The sequence below is a fragment of the Artemia franciscana genome, chromosome 11 (assembly GCF_032884065.1).
Source record: "Artemia franciscana chromosome 11, ASM3288406v1, whole genome shotgun sequence".
NCBI classification, from domain to species: Eukaryota; Metazoa; Arthropoda; class Branchiopoda; order Anostraca; family Artemiidae; genus Artemia; species Artemia franciscana.
Window position 1 is genome coordinate 4,186,312 of NC_088873.1, and position 16,637 is coordinate 4,202,948.

Sequence of the window (16,637 nt, forward strand, 5' to 3'; positions counted from 1 at the left end):
TTTCACAAAATTCTTCATATTTGAGTACTGGGGTGGACGGACTTTATCTGGAATTGCTTGGACCCAACTGAGACCCCATATGCCTCATTGCAGATGCAAGGATCTTTGTAGTTGACAATTATTGTTTCAAACAGTTCGTGGTAACGAACTGTACAGTAAGGAGCGACCCGGCTCAATAGTAACCAAAACTCGAAAAAATAGAATTTTGATACTAATAGGTATATCAAAAGAATCGGATTTATGTTTTATGGTGATTTCAAATATACAAGTTTTCATTAAGTTCAGCCTTTTTCATCAGAGGTTACGAGCCTGAGAAAATTTGCCTTATTTAAAAACAAGGGAGAAACATCCCCTAAAGGTCATAGAATCTTAATGAAAATCACGTCATCAGATTCAGAGTATCAGAGAACCCTAATGTAGGGGTTTCGAGCTTCTATCTGCAAAAATGTGGAATTTTGTATTTTTTGCCAGAAGAAAGATCACGGATGCGTGTTTTTTGTTTGTTTTTCCCCCTAGGGTGATCGTATCGACCCAGTGGCCCTAGAATATCTTTTGTAATAGACTGTAATGTCTTGCTGAAGCTGCCCTTGACATCCTCATTCCCCAAATTTGTAAGTGCATAGCACACAGTCACTGAGAACCATTTGTGCTCTGTACCGAATAGAGCTAACATTATTGTGTAATTTACAGGTGTTTATTTGAGAACAAATCTATGAACTTCGAGGACATCGATATTCTTACCCCTGACCCATGATCGGTGTCATTGCCAATATAAGATAGCAAATATCCATCCTCTAGGTTCTCTTGGCCAATACCTTTCCACCAAATTTCACTCAGATCTGGTATGTCAAAATTGTACTGATTCATCTCTCTGAGAACTAGCTAGTTCTTTGACAACTGACTCCTAGTCAGAGGTCGAATGGGGGCAAAAAGATAAGGGGGCATTTGGGTTAGGTGGCCCTGCCTATGACCCTCCTGGTAGAATGAATTTATTGTGTTTTCTCGTATTTAATCAGAAATAGCGTTGAACATTGAGTGGAAAATCGCCAAAGCTCCGCGTCAATCGCCCCAAAATTTGCATCACCAGGCAAATTAGTACTAACCACTAAGAAAGAAGTAGTCTATAAAATTTTCAGCTTTCGTCCTGCATCATAGAAATCTGGGCCAAAGAACGTTCACGATATTTGTCCTCTTCAGAAGGATGTTTAAGACCACCGAGAGATTTTTGACTTTCTGTCACAACACAAAATATGTATTTAGATCACATATATATATATATTTATATATATATATATATATATATATATATATATATATATATATATATATATATATATATATACTGGACTAAAAGAGAGAAAAAACTACCGCACCGACAAAAGCGATGTTAAAGTCTTCAGATCTCATTGCCGCCTTCTAAAGTATCTTCAAACTGCACTGAATCAAGCACCTCCCGCTCACACGACATCAACTCGAATACTTCCAAGAGATCATCTTGGTTTTTAGTCCTCAATCTTGCCTTAATGAGCTTGAGTTTTCTGAAGGATCTTTCACAGATGACTTGAGAAAGCGAAAGTGTCAGCAAATATTTGTGGACCAGAAAACTGAAGTATAAGCTAGTAAGCACAGATTGAGCCTTAATAGTAGCTAATACGTGCAAATTGTGCAATTACCACCTATTTTTACCACCCGTGCTAACAATTTCATCGTAAACTGAGGCCAAGCTTTTCAGCTCATCATGAAAATTTTCACCATCTCTGCTACGTTCCAAAGGGTCAAATCTGGCATTTCACCTTGACTCGTAAGGTTGAATGTTGTGGATTGTAAGAAATATACGTCGGAAATAAGCTGTTTGTTTTTGTTTTTTTTTCAATCTTTATTTCAGGCTGGTTGTTATTTGGGCAATTACTAACCCGAACACTTTGACTCGACACCTGTAAAAAATTTACAGTTGAAACAAAAAGTAGAAAATTTGCTTTTAGAGCCAAAGAACAAGTTAACATTTTTACAAACCCTAGAGACAACCCCCCCCCACCCTCTTACCTTGTGCGACTGATAATCAGTTTACCTACTGAGGTTATCAATTATCGTAACTAATTTTAATTTTTTTTTCAATTTATTTCAATTTTGTTCATATTTGAGCGAATTGTAATAATGCTGATGGATTGATGCATTAAGAACGTGTTAAATTTTTGCGCAAGACAGTGAATATAATAAATTAAGTAGTACAATAGTTAAATTACAGTAACTAATTATAAACCGTAATAACTAATCATTGGATTTTAAGTTTTTGAGTTTCTTCGTTTTTGTTATTCTATTGTATGTTTTAGCTCTATTCTTTAATTTTGGTAAAGGCTTCCAATACTGAAATCGAAATATTCGTTTTTTATTTTTTTTTCACTGTTTTGACCAAGAATTTTGCATTGTACTTGTAAATTTCTTTGTATTTATTTATATAAAAGGAATTTTTTTTCTTCTTTCGTAACTTCGATCTTTCTTGGAAACAATCTCTATGAAGAATATTCTTTATGCGTCTTTAATTAGACCTAAGCACCTAAATCTTTTGGTCCAATAGTGTTTTTAATCACTTGTCTCAAGTGAATGGAATAGAAAGCAAGGCTTTCAAATCTGATGATGCTTTTTGATTGCGTCTGCATCTTCTGAAGAATCTCAAGTTGGATCAGTTCTTTTGTTGCGAAGATCTTTCCATAGATGTGTTCAGTTGCTTTTTAGTTTTTAGTCATTATTTTTGGTACGGACGGTTGCGACCGAAGGATAACAAATCAAATGTGAGTTCAGAAATTTTGTGAGTTTTAGAATGTTTAAAAATGTGAGTTTCAGAATGTTTAAGAAACAACAGAAAAAGCTCCATGGGATTTCGTAAGTCCCAAAGTCCCTATGTTCCAAAAAAAGACTGAAAATACTATGTCTTGAAATTGAAAAATACTAGACACATTAAATTTTTTTCTGAGTTAGCTGTTATACAAGGGATGTAGGCTAAATAAACAAACCATGAGAATTTCCAGAATTAATTTTTGAATCTTGAGGATTTAGAAAGACTAAAATCAAAGTTTTTTTCCAATTTTTTGGAAATTATTGTTTTTAATTTAGAAAGACTATTTTTGTTATTTTTTAATTTAAAAACAGAAAAGTATACATGTTCCGTATTTTCCTTGGATTCCAAAAGAAATTAAATTCCGAAGATTTTGTACATAAGTGATTGAGGGATTATTTTCAAAATTACCCAATTTTTGTAATGCTTGCAAAAATAAAACAAAATTTTCTTGAAGGAAGCTTTTATTTTTGGTTTAGTTTTTTTTGGTCAGAGTACGCGGTTTTAATTGTTTCCGGATTTATCTTTGAAAAATATAATTAACTATAAATAAGAATGCTAAAATAATTGTGTTTTATATTTAGATGATTGTTTAAGCAAGGAGGAAGGGTCATATAATTCGTCTTGGGCCCGTTTTGTCTCGTGAGGGTACCCAGACTTAATTGACAATCTTTATTTTTAGTGCTCTGATGCTTGCTATTGATAGCTCCTGCTCAATGTTTGCAATTTATATGCATAACTTAGGAGTATTCGGTGTTGAGGTCTCTCTCTATTTGAAGTTGCTACAGTTGCAGACACTTGAAGTACCATAAAGTGTGTTTAAAAATTAATGTTACATTTTTTTTAAAGGAAATTTGCAAATTTTATGAAAAGAATATACAAACAAACTTTTTGTAAAACTCATTTACCTCCAAAATAAGTGTCTCCATATTCGCCATAGTTCAACCTTTCGTAGTTCTGTATGGGAGCCTCTTGTTACAGATTCTTAATTAAGCCCTGATCTTTTATAATTCATTTAGCTCATATTATTACATTATGAACAGAAACGTAGCGAAAATTCCATTTGTAACAGAATCTGATCCATTTGGAGGGCGTCCATCTTAGGGAAGTTACTTATACTTCGTAATTATATTTTCAGAAAGCGTTTTGTTCCTAGTTTTTCTTTTGTTTTCGTTTTGTTTTCGTCAAATTTCTCAGGCATTTCAAAATAATTCTCAAAACGACCTATAATGGCAATTTATCAGAAGATACAATGAGTTAGATTGATTTTCTACCTCTTCAAGGACATTAAATGCAGGAGAACAAGTCAAATTAGTCTTCACTTGACTGTCTACAAACATTACTTGAAAATTAAAATATTGAGAAGAAATTTTGCATGGGGGTTGGTATTGTACCCCAAATGAAGGAATAATTGTCATTGAACAAAATCTTTGCGAAAAAAAATTCTAAAGTGGTAAATTGTCTATAGCCTATGCAAAAAGGACATGATGGAATTATATTAATTGATTTTTACTTTTTCAAACAAAATAAATACTAAAAGTGCAGTCCAAGTGGATCTTCATTTACCTTTATCCGAACGTCATTTGGAAATTGATGTCATTAGAAAATCAATTAGCAATATACTGCATTTAGGTGGACACAAATCACCATCGTAGCCCAAATGAAGAACGGGAAAAACTTTTCAAGATGTTTCGACGACGGTTCATGTAGTATGTTGATTTTTTATCTTTCACTATGTTCCAAAAAGAGCTACGCTCCCAGTTCAGTGTGTGTGTACGTAGCAGGAGGAGTCGTTTGGCCTGTCTCCCCCGAAATATTAAATTTTACCGAATTTTTTTTAACACTTTTTATCCGTATCATCAAAAGAAATGTTTTAGGTATTGCCCCCTCCCTGAAAAAACTGTGTGTATGAGCCTGACACTCAGTCTTCTTACTTCTCGGAAAATCAGGAGCCAAATGAAAAAATTATTTCTCAAATAGAGACACAAGCTAAGGTTCTTTCAAACAGTTCGTGGTAACGAACTGTGGTAAGGAGCGACCCGGCTCAATAGTAACCAAAACTCTAAAAAATGGAATTTTGATACCAATACCTACATCAAAAGAATCGCATTTCAATGCTGATTTTAAATATATAAGTTTCATCAAGTTTAGTCTTACCCATCAAAAGTTACGAGCCTGAGAAAATTTGCGTTATTTTATAAAATAGGGGAAAACGCCCTCCCTAGAAGTCATAGAATCTTAACGAAAATCACACCATCAGATTCAGCGTATCAGAGAACCATACTATAGAAGTTTCAAGCTCCTATCTACAAAAATGTGGAATTTTGTATTTTTTGCCAGAAGGCAGATCACGGATGCGTGTTTATTTGTTTTGTTTTTTTTGTTTTTTTTTTCCATGGGTGATCGTATCGACCCAGTTGTCCTAGAATGTTGCAAGAGGGCTCATTCTAACGGAAATGAAAAGTTCTAGTGCCCTTTTTAAGTGACCAAAAAATTGGAGGGCACCTAGGCCCCCTCCCACGCTAATTATTTTACCAAAGTCAACGGATCAAAATTCTGAGATAGCCATTTTATTAAGCGTAGTCGAAAAACCTTATAACTATGTCTTTGGGGACGACTTACTCCCCCACCGTCCCCATGGGAGGGGCAACAAGTTACAAACTTTGACCAATGCTTACATATAGTAATGGTTATTGGGAAGTGTACAGGCGTTTTCAGGAGGATTTTTTTGGTTGGGGGAGGGGTTGAGGAGAGGGAGAAATACTGGGGGAACTTTCCATCGATAATTTGTCATGGGGGAAGAAAATCTCCATGAAGGGAGCGCAGGATTTACTAGCATTATTTAAAAACACAATAAAAAAATAAATATGAAAAAGTTCTTTCAGCTGGAAGTAAGGTACAGCATTAAAACTTAAAACAAACAGAAATTATTACCCATTTGAGGGGCTCACCTCCTCCTAATACCTCGCTCTTTACGTTAAAGTATTTTTAGTAATTTCAACTATTTATTCTACGGCTTTTGTGATTCTGGGGTCATTCTTAATGAATTGGGACAAAATTTAAGCTTTAGTGTAAAGAGCGAGGATCTGACAAGGGAGCGAACCCCCTCATATATGTAATAAAAATATGAGAATACAAAAGTTCTTTACGTAAGCTAATTTATAAGTTACGTAAATCTTTTACTAATAAAAATATTCGTAAAAAATTAAAAGTTCTAGTTGCCTTTTTAATTAACCAAAAAATCGGAGTGCAACTAGGCTTCCTCCCCCGCTCTTTTTTTGTCAAAATTATGAGAAAGCCATTTAGCCAAAAAAAAAAAAAAAAATACAAATTTCGTTTTAATTATTCCTCTGCGGAGAGCCAAAATCAAAACATGCATTGATTCAAAAACGCTCAGAAATTAAATAAAAAAAACAAGTTTTTTAACTGAAAGTAAGGAGCGACATTAAAACTTAAAACGAACAGAAATTACTTCGTATATGAAAGAGGCTGCTTCCTCATCAACGCCCCGCTCTTTACGCTAAAGTTTTTTACTGTTTTAAAAAGAAGAATTGAGAGACAGAGTCAAAGGGGCTGCTTCCTCATCAACGCCCCGCTCTTTACGCTAAAGTTTGACTCTTTCTCTCATCTCTTCTTTTTAAAACAGTAAAAAACTTTAGCGTAAAGAGCGGGGCGTTGATGAGGAAGCAGCCGCTTTGACTCTGTCTCTCAACTCTTCTTTTTAAAACAGTAAAAAACTTTAGCGTAAAGAGCGGGGCGTTGATGAGGAAGCAGCCTCTTTCATATACGAAGTAATTTCTGTTCGTTTTAAGTTTTAATGTCGCTCCTTACTTTCAGTTAAAAAAACTTGTTTTTTTTTATTTAATTACCGGTAGGTACTACTGTAAAATGCAGACATGACAAAAGTTTCTTGGTATTTTGAGCTCGGTATGATTGACAAAACCTCATATACAATCATTATATATATATATATATATATATATATATATATATATATATATATATATATATATATATATATATATATATATATATATATACATATATATATATATATATATATATATATATATATATATATATATATATATATATATATATATATATATATATGTTATTTATTTATCTACATATAAATTTTTCCTCGAGAACAGCAATATATTTTTCTGAAAATACAGTATGAAAAAACGACCTAGATTGATCACGACTTTCAGGAAATTCGTCTAGTGTCTTTATTTTTAAGAAAAATATTTTTCAGATAAATGAGGTCACATGTATGTGGAAGGGTTATACTCTATTTTGCTGATGATGAGTGTCTATACTAAATATCTTAAAAAGCACTTTACAGTTCAGTCTGATTGTGGATCGCATAGAATTGTTTGTTGGTATACAAAAAGCTTTGCCAAATAAAAAACAAAGAACAAATTAAAGTTGTTTTTAAAATGATAAAAGAGAACTTTTTTTTCACCAAGTGAAGCTCGGTTCTGTGGCACTTGCTGTTCAACTACCAAGACTGTGAAAACGAAATCTAATTATTTGATTGGTATACTAAGAGGTATATTAAAGGTTGTATACTAGATGTATAGTTGTATACCTCCATGATAAATCAATCTTGCCCAAGCTTTGTCCGTGTATTTTCACATATATTTTGAGTCCACTAATAAATGGCATTTATTTTTGCACTAAAGTACCAAGGATAGTGACAATAATATTTGATTCTTTGAAATGGTTAATTGGAAACTTTGAAATGGAAAATTACCGAATATATAATGTAAGGTTTTTTTTTGTTATGTATCAAAGGGATAAAACGATGGCTTTCTCTAAAAATGCTATTTTTACAAGCTGAATGCAATTATGCCTTTCTGATTTAGTTAAATAGTAAAAGTGTAAGTAGTTATTATAGCAGCCTTGAAAACTTCAACTTGATACTTTTAGTCTGCTTTCTCTCCTTTTTGCACTTAACTTTTTTTGTTTTTGTTTTTTAAGCCATTAACGCACCAGCTCTTTCATTTCATTGCTAATCTCTTGTAAAACAGTAACTCAGAGATAAAATTATGTTTTGACGATACATTTTTGATATGACGATATGAAATGGTTAATTGGAAACTTATACTGCCATAAATGTATCTTAAAAGATTTGGAAAAGTCAGGAATTTTACTTTTAATGACGAGGACCTTAAGTACATTTGCACAGTTTTTGGCGGTAGCGTTTGTCAACTTAAAACAACGGTGGCGGAAATTCTGCCAAAAATAAGCTAAAAACCGAAAATAAGCAAAAAATAAGCTAAATGGTACCAAACAGCTTATGAAAGGGTAGCCTTTCTTTCAAGGCGTAGTTATTTTGTAAATCAACACCATTTACATGTATCAAGTATGGGCGGACCCAATATGGGTTCGGGGGCTTAAAACATTTTTGATTTCCTTGGTAACTTAATTATTAGTTCAAAATCAACTGCAATTAAGTGTTGTCAATAGTAAATGACTATGTTGAAGGAGGCCTGAAAATTTCTTCCTCTGTTTTATTTCTCGAGAATTTTTCATATTCAGAAAAATTTGTAATAGCTGTGAGTAACCTGAACTATTTATTTTGCATTTTAATTCCCCAAAGAGTGCAAACAGTGGGCTTGTTAACACAATCTAAGATTATCTGGACAGAGTTCATGACGAATGTATCATCTTTCAAAAATCAATTAGCAATATATAGAATAATGGAATTTTCCTAAGGCACTTATCTATTCATTATTTGTAAGTTCAATTAAATTTTTGGATGTTTTAGACTAAAAATTTTTCAATCGTTGCACAAAAAGGACGGCAAGTAGAAAAATTTGTTTAAGTTCTGAATTTGGCATAGAATACCATATTAGAAAACTTTCTCAAGTATTAAAGCTAAACAAAATAAATGCAAATTTCGTCACAAAAACAGCTCTATAAATTATCACACTGAAACCGTAGGTAATGGAAAGATTATAATTACGTTTTTGAATTAATTTCTGAGACTACTTTTTTTCCTTTTTTTCTAGTGCTATTTCAAACAATATATTTATTTATTTATTTTTTTACATACTCGCGTCAGCATTGAACTATTTCTAGCTGCAGTCAGAATTAAAATTGGTAATTCCAGAAAACGGAGGGAGAACTAATAAAGAAACGCTTCTCTTCTAGCATAAAGTTTAAAGGAAAGAGAACAGATGCACTTTCAATTATCTGACCTCTAATCAAAAAGTGTCAGCTTTTATCTTGTTTTGAAAATCCAGAGCTGTAAACATCTCCAGTGATGTAATATTTATTAATTAAAGCTTTTCGTCCGCCATGGTTATTCGACTTGAAATTTTAGAAAACAGGCATGGAAACGAAAAGATTTATTTGAAATTTGTAGGGGTGGTTTCGAGCCAAGGACAATTTTCTATTTAAAATTATTTGGATTACATATCTAAAACTGTCAAAAAGCAATTTAGGATTTTCATACAGTGGCGTAAATTAACGAAAATATAAGGGTGGGGGGTATGTTATTTTTTTAATTTTTTCAATGAAAAAAAAGGCATCTTTTCAATGAATAACCCCGAATGAATTTTTTCGAAATCTAGGAGGAATCTAGAGCGCTAATATCCTCTCAGCAATGGGCGCTTTTGATTGCATAGAATAGTTTCAATGTGCTATTTATGCTATTTTCACAAATTCCTCAAAACTTGGCACAACTTGTAACACAATTGAGACTTAACTATGGGGAGCCATAAAAAAAAACATTAGAAATACAAAAGTACGAGGTAAAATCACAATGTAAGCATTTTTATCCCATCAAGGCACAAACATTTTTGACCGTTTCCAGATCTAGTATTCCATACATACCTGACAATCGTGACTTTTTGTGTTTTTTCAAAATTATGTAGTTTTTTGGGCTGTACCACGTTTGTATAAGTATCACCTCGTTAAACTGAGAAAAAAAATGCGAATCCACGTGGTTAAATTTGACAACTACTTTCCTCCGTAAATTAAGTTTAAATATTAACAATCTGTTGATTTCGAAAGACAATTCAACCTTTAAAGGAATGCTGTTGTTTAGTATCACACATTTTAGCCTGTTTTTTTGCTTATTTTCGTCCATTTTTTTTTTTTTTTTTGATAATTTAGTGACCAGTGCAACTAAAAATAGCACAACGTCCCAAAATGAGTGCTTACTTTTGTCACAAATAAATCTTTGATGCCGTCCAATTCTGAATGTAAATTTTTTAAGATGAGATTTTTAAGATTTAAGTTCCACTTAAACAATTCAAAAAATCATATTTCATTTTCAATTTTGTTGATACTTCACAAAGCGTGCAAATCTCCTATCCCCTTTTGATCTTCCTTATTTAGAAGTCAATGCACGGTCTTGGTTAGTCGCAGTACAGTTCTTAATACTTCAGACGAAGATAGTTATTTGTTTCAAATTTTTAATTTTTATTGTATTTTTTTTATTTGTAGAAAATTGGTGTCTAAATAATACGTTTAAATTGAAATTTGTATTTAGGCCGTTTCTCAGTTTGCTGAAGAACCATTTCCATTAGGGAATGAATAAATGATTCACTTATTAATTTCCCGTTTATTTGAAAAGAATGTATTCAAAAGGCAGAGAATATTGATAGCCATTTTTTACAACTTATAAACAGACTAGTAGCACTAAAATGATCGTTTGGGATATACTAGTATTAAAAACAAATATTGCCTGGAAGGATGAGGGGTATTCATTTTTTAGATGTTTTAATGAAGAAAGAATTTTTTTTTACTTCATTTGCGATTAAGGCACAAATAACATTCTAGACTTTAGGAGATTTAACGGACGGTAGCCCTAGTCTTATTTGTTTTTTTTTTGTTCTTTTTAAGTTTTTGAGGTTAATTTATTCTAATTTCTGTTCGTTGAAGTTTCATTTATTCATTCACACTAGTATCTGTAATTTTGGCTTTTATATCTTTTGGATAATTTTGTGCGTTCACCTGTTTAATCATGGTGAGCTCATTCCGTTTTAAGCTGGACATATTATGTAACTCTGTTTCCTGCTCGTTTCAGGTCTGAAATTGCCCATCAAGTTTTTCCTGGATTTATTTTTCAATTAATTTCCGTCTGTTTTTTAGTTTTTATCGGTCTATCGTATGCTTATTATGTGAATATTCGTCTTTATTTTCTTTTTCTTCGGCCTTTCTGCTAAGTAACTAAAATCTTTTTGATCAACCACTTTTTGATGAAAAGGGTTTTGATAAAACGGATATACATGGTGTAATGTAATTTAGTATAAAATGTCTTCCAAAATTCTCAGAAAGTTTCAACTTGACATCCTTAGGCACTCCTGAGATATTGCAGGTGCACCGTTTTTACAGTCTGGATGCACACAATGTCTTTTAATTTAGTTGAACAGGCCAAGAAAATTTTTCGAATAATACCCATTCCTCAAACATTTTAGATGCACCATTTTGACAACCTGAATGCAAATAATGTCTTTTGATTTAGTTCAACATCCCGTCGACATGCCTTGACTGTTTTAATTTTATACCCTTAATCATTCCTCAGATATTGCAGATATACCCTTTCGACAACAAAGATACACATTCTGTCTATTGATGTAATTCCACATCCCTCTTAATATATCCTGAAAGTTTCAACACAATATACTTAGAAGCTGCTGAGTTATTACTCATGTGCCCTTTGGAAAATATGGACGTGTCTTTGGATTTTCGACATCTCCCTCAACATTCCCTGAAAGTTTCAGCTAAATAGCCTAAGTTGTTCTTGAGATATTGCAGATATCTCCTTTTGACAACCGGAATTCACACAATGTCTTTGGATATAGCTCAACATATCCCTCAGAATCCTCTGAGAGTTTCAACTTGATACCATACTTAATGCCAGTTCAGTTTAATTCCTGAGATACTGCAGATACACTCTTTTGACCACCTGGATGCAAAAAGTGTCTTTTAATTTAGTTCCACAACTTCCTTCACAACCCCTGAAAATTTTATCTTAACATCCCTAGCTTTTTCAGATACCCAGAATAGAACTTGCCCCTATTACAAATAATAAATTCTATATGAAATCATGGACAATATAACTTACAACCCTTTCCACAGGGTTGTTGATTGATGTCATCAGTAAAGGTTTAGTTATTGGGCTTCTTAACTATTGTTAACAAATTGGCTATCTCCAAATTTTGATTGGATCTCTCTGGGGTTCGAGGGGGGTGGATAGCTAAGAATGGCGAGAGAGGGGGTGGTTACCCTCCAATCACTTTTGACTCTTAAGCAGCATATTATATCTTTCAATTTTCAATTCAAGGAGCCCCTCCGAAATTTCTACGACAACTCCTCCCATACAAAGTCGTCTGGTCAAAAAAGAAAATAAGTAAATAATACAGTTCTTTACTAGGTCTTATTTAAAGAACTGTTTAATTGATTCAATTCCTCTTTACTTAGGCGGGGCTATTCGGGTGCCTATGGTTTTAATTAAGAAATTCGAGACGGGTGGGAGGAGGTTCATCTATTATATATATTGAATACTATTAGAATTGTCGGTCTTCTGGAGAGTTGAACCCACCCTAACCCCATCCTATGAACATCCTTGAGGGTAGTGCTATTTCCGCTGAGAGGAGGAGTGCTGCGGGAAACTGTCCCGCTTTGTAGCTCAAATAAGGGCATTCAATTATCAGGGTACCCAAATGCACTGATATATGTAATAGGTATTACATGCCTTTGGGTCATAGTGTGACGTAGGAAAGCTGCCAAGCCAATGGGCAGTAGACTATAACTCTACAGACAAAATTGAGCTTACAAAATTTAGTTTGATTTACCTTAAATTCACCATCTGAGATCATTTGCGTCTGCTAGTATGCCGAGGATATTACTAAATGTCGAAAGGGCTGATATTTGCCTGACACGTGTTGCAAGGTACCTACAACCAAACGGATTTCCTTTTAGAAATTTATGACTTGGCTTCTTTACACTCGAGACATCAGTGGGCTTTGGGTTTCCACAGTTTGGGACGTCATCAATTTTTGAAAATATGAAGGCGATTAGTAACACAATAAAAAAGAATCAAAAATTCCTTGGGGGAGGCCTGTTTGACAGTATTAAAGTGCCCCTTGAATTATAAGCAGATACAAGTATTTATAAGTGAAGGTTATTTGTTGTTGCATGGGGGTTGTTGTGCTGATTTACCCAGTTTAGTTCTCTAGCACACAGATTGAAAATCCTTGCATGAATCCAGTATTTAAAAAAAGTTCAAAAACGTACTATGTTACTATAAATTTAGCAGATGTTAGAGGAGAGGATATTGGAGTGGCCAGATGATCACTTTAATTCACGAATTATGCATATTGGAAACTCTTATATGATCTCAGAAACAAGGGCCAACAGCTAACAACTCATACCTTCTGCTAACAACTCTATTACGATGCGGGTGCACGAAGAGATGTTAGAAGGGCAACTGATCTGCTTTTGTTCTTCCGTGATAAAGATTATAAATCTTTGGATTATTCTGGTTCGAACAAGATGCAACATGCCTACCTTTCTGATGATCCACACCGAGTAGTTCCAGAGCTTGAAAACATCAGCGTAAAAACGAATTCCCAGGTTTGGAAGGTTTTGCACATTGTCGTGGCTTATTTTTGTTTTGCACCGAATCACCTAAATTATACAGCTCAGAATTACCTTTTCTTTAAATTGAGCCAGGAGCTTGTTTCTGTGTCAAAGCAGGATATGACCGATGCAGGACAGAAGTAGTGGGGACTTTTCAGTTTTAAAGGGCCAGTAGCCCCTTAGAATCCCGATCCGAACACTTTTAAACTTCTTCAAGACTCAGGTGTCTGTTACATCATAGGGAATATTTTCTAAGAGATACAGGTGTCTGTCACGTAATTGGGAATGTTACCTAAGAGATGTATGTGTTAATTCCTTAAAAAGCCTTTAGGGGCTTCATTACTCCAGGGTTTCTAAAATTGTTATGATTAAAAACCTACTAGGGCTAATAAATAATCTGCGAGACCTCACCGAATCAGGATTTCTAAGATTATTATGATTAAAAACCCTTGGTGACCCGCCAAATCAGGATCTCTAAGGTTGTTACGTAATAGGCTTTGATTCTATAAAAAAAACAAAAGACCCTACCAAATCAAGATTTCCTTTTAAAAACCTTAGGGACCCTCCCTCAAGTAAGGGCATGGTCCTTACATCATTCCAATATATTCTTGCTTTTCCGCCATTTCGTCTGAGCAAACAAGGGATGTTCGCCGCCCTTTTCTATGACCAGAACAGTTAGAGAGACTATTGCTTTTCCTATGAACAATGGCTTGTTGGTATCCCACTATTTCCAGGAAAACAGAAGCTTCGCCCACTATTCTGCTAGCAAGAGCTGGGTAATTTTCTTTTGTCATCGGGGAGCTATAAAAACAGGTATTAGAACGAAAATTTCATCAGTCTTACATGAGATTTTGAACGTGACACAGCCCAACTTCAAAAACGGATATGTCTCAAAGATATCAACAGGTAAGCCACTTTTTATACCCTCTCATCACCAATAAATAAGATGTGCATACCCAAATTGGAGCTGACACAACACCCTATGTTAGATAAACACCTAAAAACCCTACCTCCTTCTGTTGCACGATTCTCGCAATGACAGAATAACCTAATTCCCCCCCCCCTCAGAAAAAATTCATTAAAACGCGAATACATGGCTTTCAATCAGGTTTCTAAGAAAGACATAAACATCAGCATATGATAAACCATTAATTATGCAAATGCTTACTTTCTACCAGACAGCTGCTCTGCTGACAATTGCCTTAAAAGGCTCTTAACACCCGGCAAATTTGAACACTGTTTTATTACATATGAACCGCAAATTGACGTGTTATGGTTAAACACAATCCACGATTTTTGTGTGAAATACTCCGAAAAATGTAACTTATCCGGGTATTAAGTGAAAGGAGCGGATAAAATTCTTTCATTATAGTAATAAAAAAATAGCAAAAAAACTCTTTTCTGACGATAATATCGAATTATGTGAGAGCCCCCTTCTCTTCTAATAGGGTCAGGTATAAACCTGAAGTTTCTTGATTGTATGACTTTTTCCTCTAGCGTATTCTATAATACATACTTCTCATAAAATTCAAGTTTAGATACTTTTTACAATCTTGAAAAGGGGGATTAGGTTAGGAAAATGAGACAGGGTCACATATTTGTCCTTGGAAGCTATTTTGAAGCAGGTATAACGCTTATTTTATCAGTCTCTAAGGAAATAACTGTATATCAGTGTACTCAGATTTAAACAAAACTCTCTATTCTCAATGTATTATTTCATTGTAGCCTGAATTTTGAATTCTTAAACTGGAATTGAAGCACTAAAATTCTCAGACAGGTGAATAATGACAACTTTTTTAATGATTTTACTTTGAAAAAGTTTCTTTTTTTCTTGTGGAAACTACTTCTTAACTTAAATACATGCATATAAAGGTGCTAATTTAAGCTCTTTACTGAATTACAGAGAAAACAAAAGCAAAATATTTAATTGATAAATGAAAAATGCTTAGATAGAGTATTTGATTCTATTTTTGGTTAGTTGAATTCTTTACTTTTCTTTAAAATACTTGTTTTGTGGGAAATTTTTTTTATCGTCGCGCGGTGTGAAAACTATGGTTTTCTAGCACTGATATAGAAGGGATGGGGGTGCGATAGGAGCAAGTTAAATTTAAATGGCGGAATAAAAGCAAAATAAATAATTGATAAGTAAAAAATACTTAGATAGTTTATTTGATTCTATTTTTGGTTAGTTTAATTCTTTACTTTTCTTTAAAATACTTGTTTTTGGGAAATGTTTTTTTCTTCTTCGTTGCGCGGCGTGAAAACTATGGTTTTCTAGCATCGACATAGAGGGTATGGGGTGCGATAGAAGCGAGTTAAATTTAAGTGGCGGACGTCTTGAAAATAGGATGTATGTTTTCACTTCACGGAAAAGTAAGATTTTATTTCCTTTTTAAGGAAAATTTGAAACAATGTCCCCTTCCTCCAAAAAGGGCAAGGGCTTGCGATGCAACAACCGTACCTAGTGCCCAAGATGTGGAGCCATCGAGAGCACTGGTCCCCTTGCAAGGTGAGAATGCTGCCCACATAAATGGCAAAATCAACGACTCTTCCGTGCCCCCGCAACCAGGCGGGGAGAGTGCTGCCCTATTCATGGCAAATTAGCCAGTCCTTCGATATCTGTGCTCTCATTACAAAGACTAGAGAGAAGCCCTTCTGCACCATGCAATATGGATCTGTCGATCTTAATGTAAGTGTAAATTTGTTGTTATTTGTCCAAAAACATATTGTTTTTTCTAGCTAATGCATATTCCTCTTCAAACTAACAATGGTAAAAATACCTAGGATGTAGGGGGGGGGATTGTTTGCTGCCTCCGAGAGGGAAATTTGTTGGTTTCGCCTTATCCTAAAAGTAATTAATTCTTTCAACTTTTGAAAGGTTTTTCGCTATGATGATGCTATCCCTGATCTTTAAAAAGTGACCCATTCCTTTCAGGCTAATAAAGGCTTTGAGGGTCTTATTCGTTAGTCCTGAAGAGTTTGAGGAGCCACTGCTGGTCAGAATAATAACGCATTCTCTTCAGTTACTAGACCCTTCAGTCCTAAAGGAAATGATATTTGGCCCTGCTTTTAGCTATTAGTAGTGTTTTGAAAATAAGATGTTTTTTTCAAGATCCTGCTTTCTAGTGTTGAAAACTTGGTGTTTTTCTGTTCTCTCTAAGAAGGGAGATTTGGGGATCATTAGATTAATATTCGTTTTCAG

At 34.0% G+C, this 16,637-nt stretch overlaps 1 protein-coding gene across 1 annotated transcript in view; it reads left to right on the forward strand.

The window, feature by feature from the left end:
* The first annotated feature begins 9,549 nt into the window (after window positions 1–9,549).
* LOC136032705 (cadherin-like and PC-esterase domain-containing protein 1) overlaps window positions 9,550–16,637 on the forward strand; it is a 277,185-nt gene continuing 270,097 nt past the window's right edge. Inside the window, exon 1 of the mRNA XM_065713010.1 lies at window positions 9,550–16,124. Coding sequence (XP_065569082.1) covers window positions 15,966–16,124 — 159 coding nt within the window. The 5' untranslated portion in view covers window positions 9,550–15,965. The remainder of the gene's footprint in view (window positions 16,125–16,637) is intronic.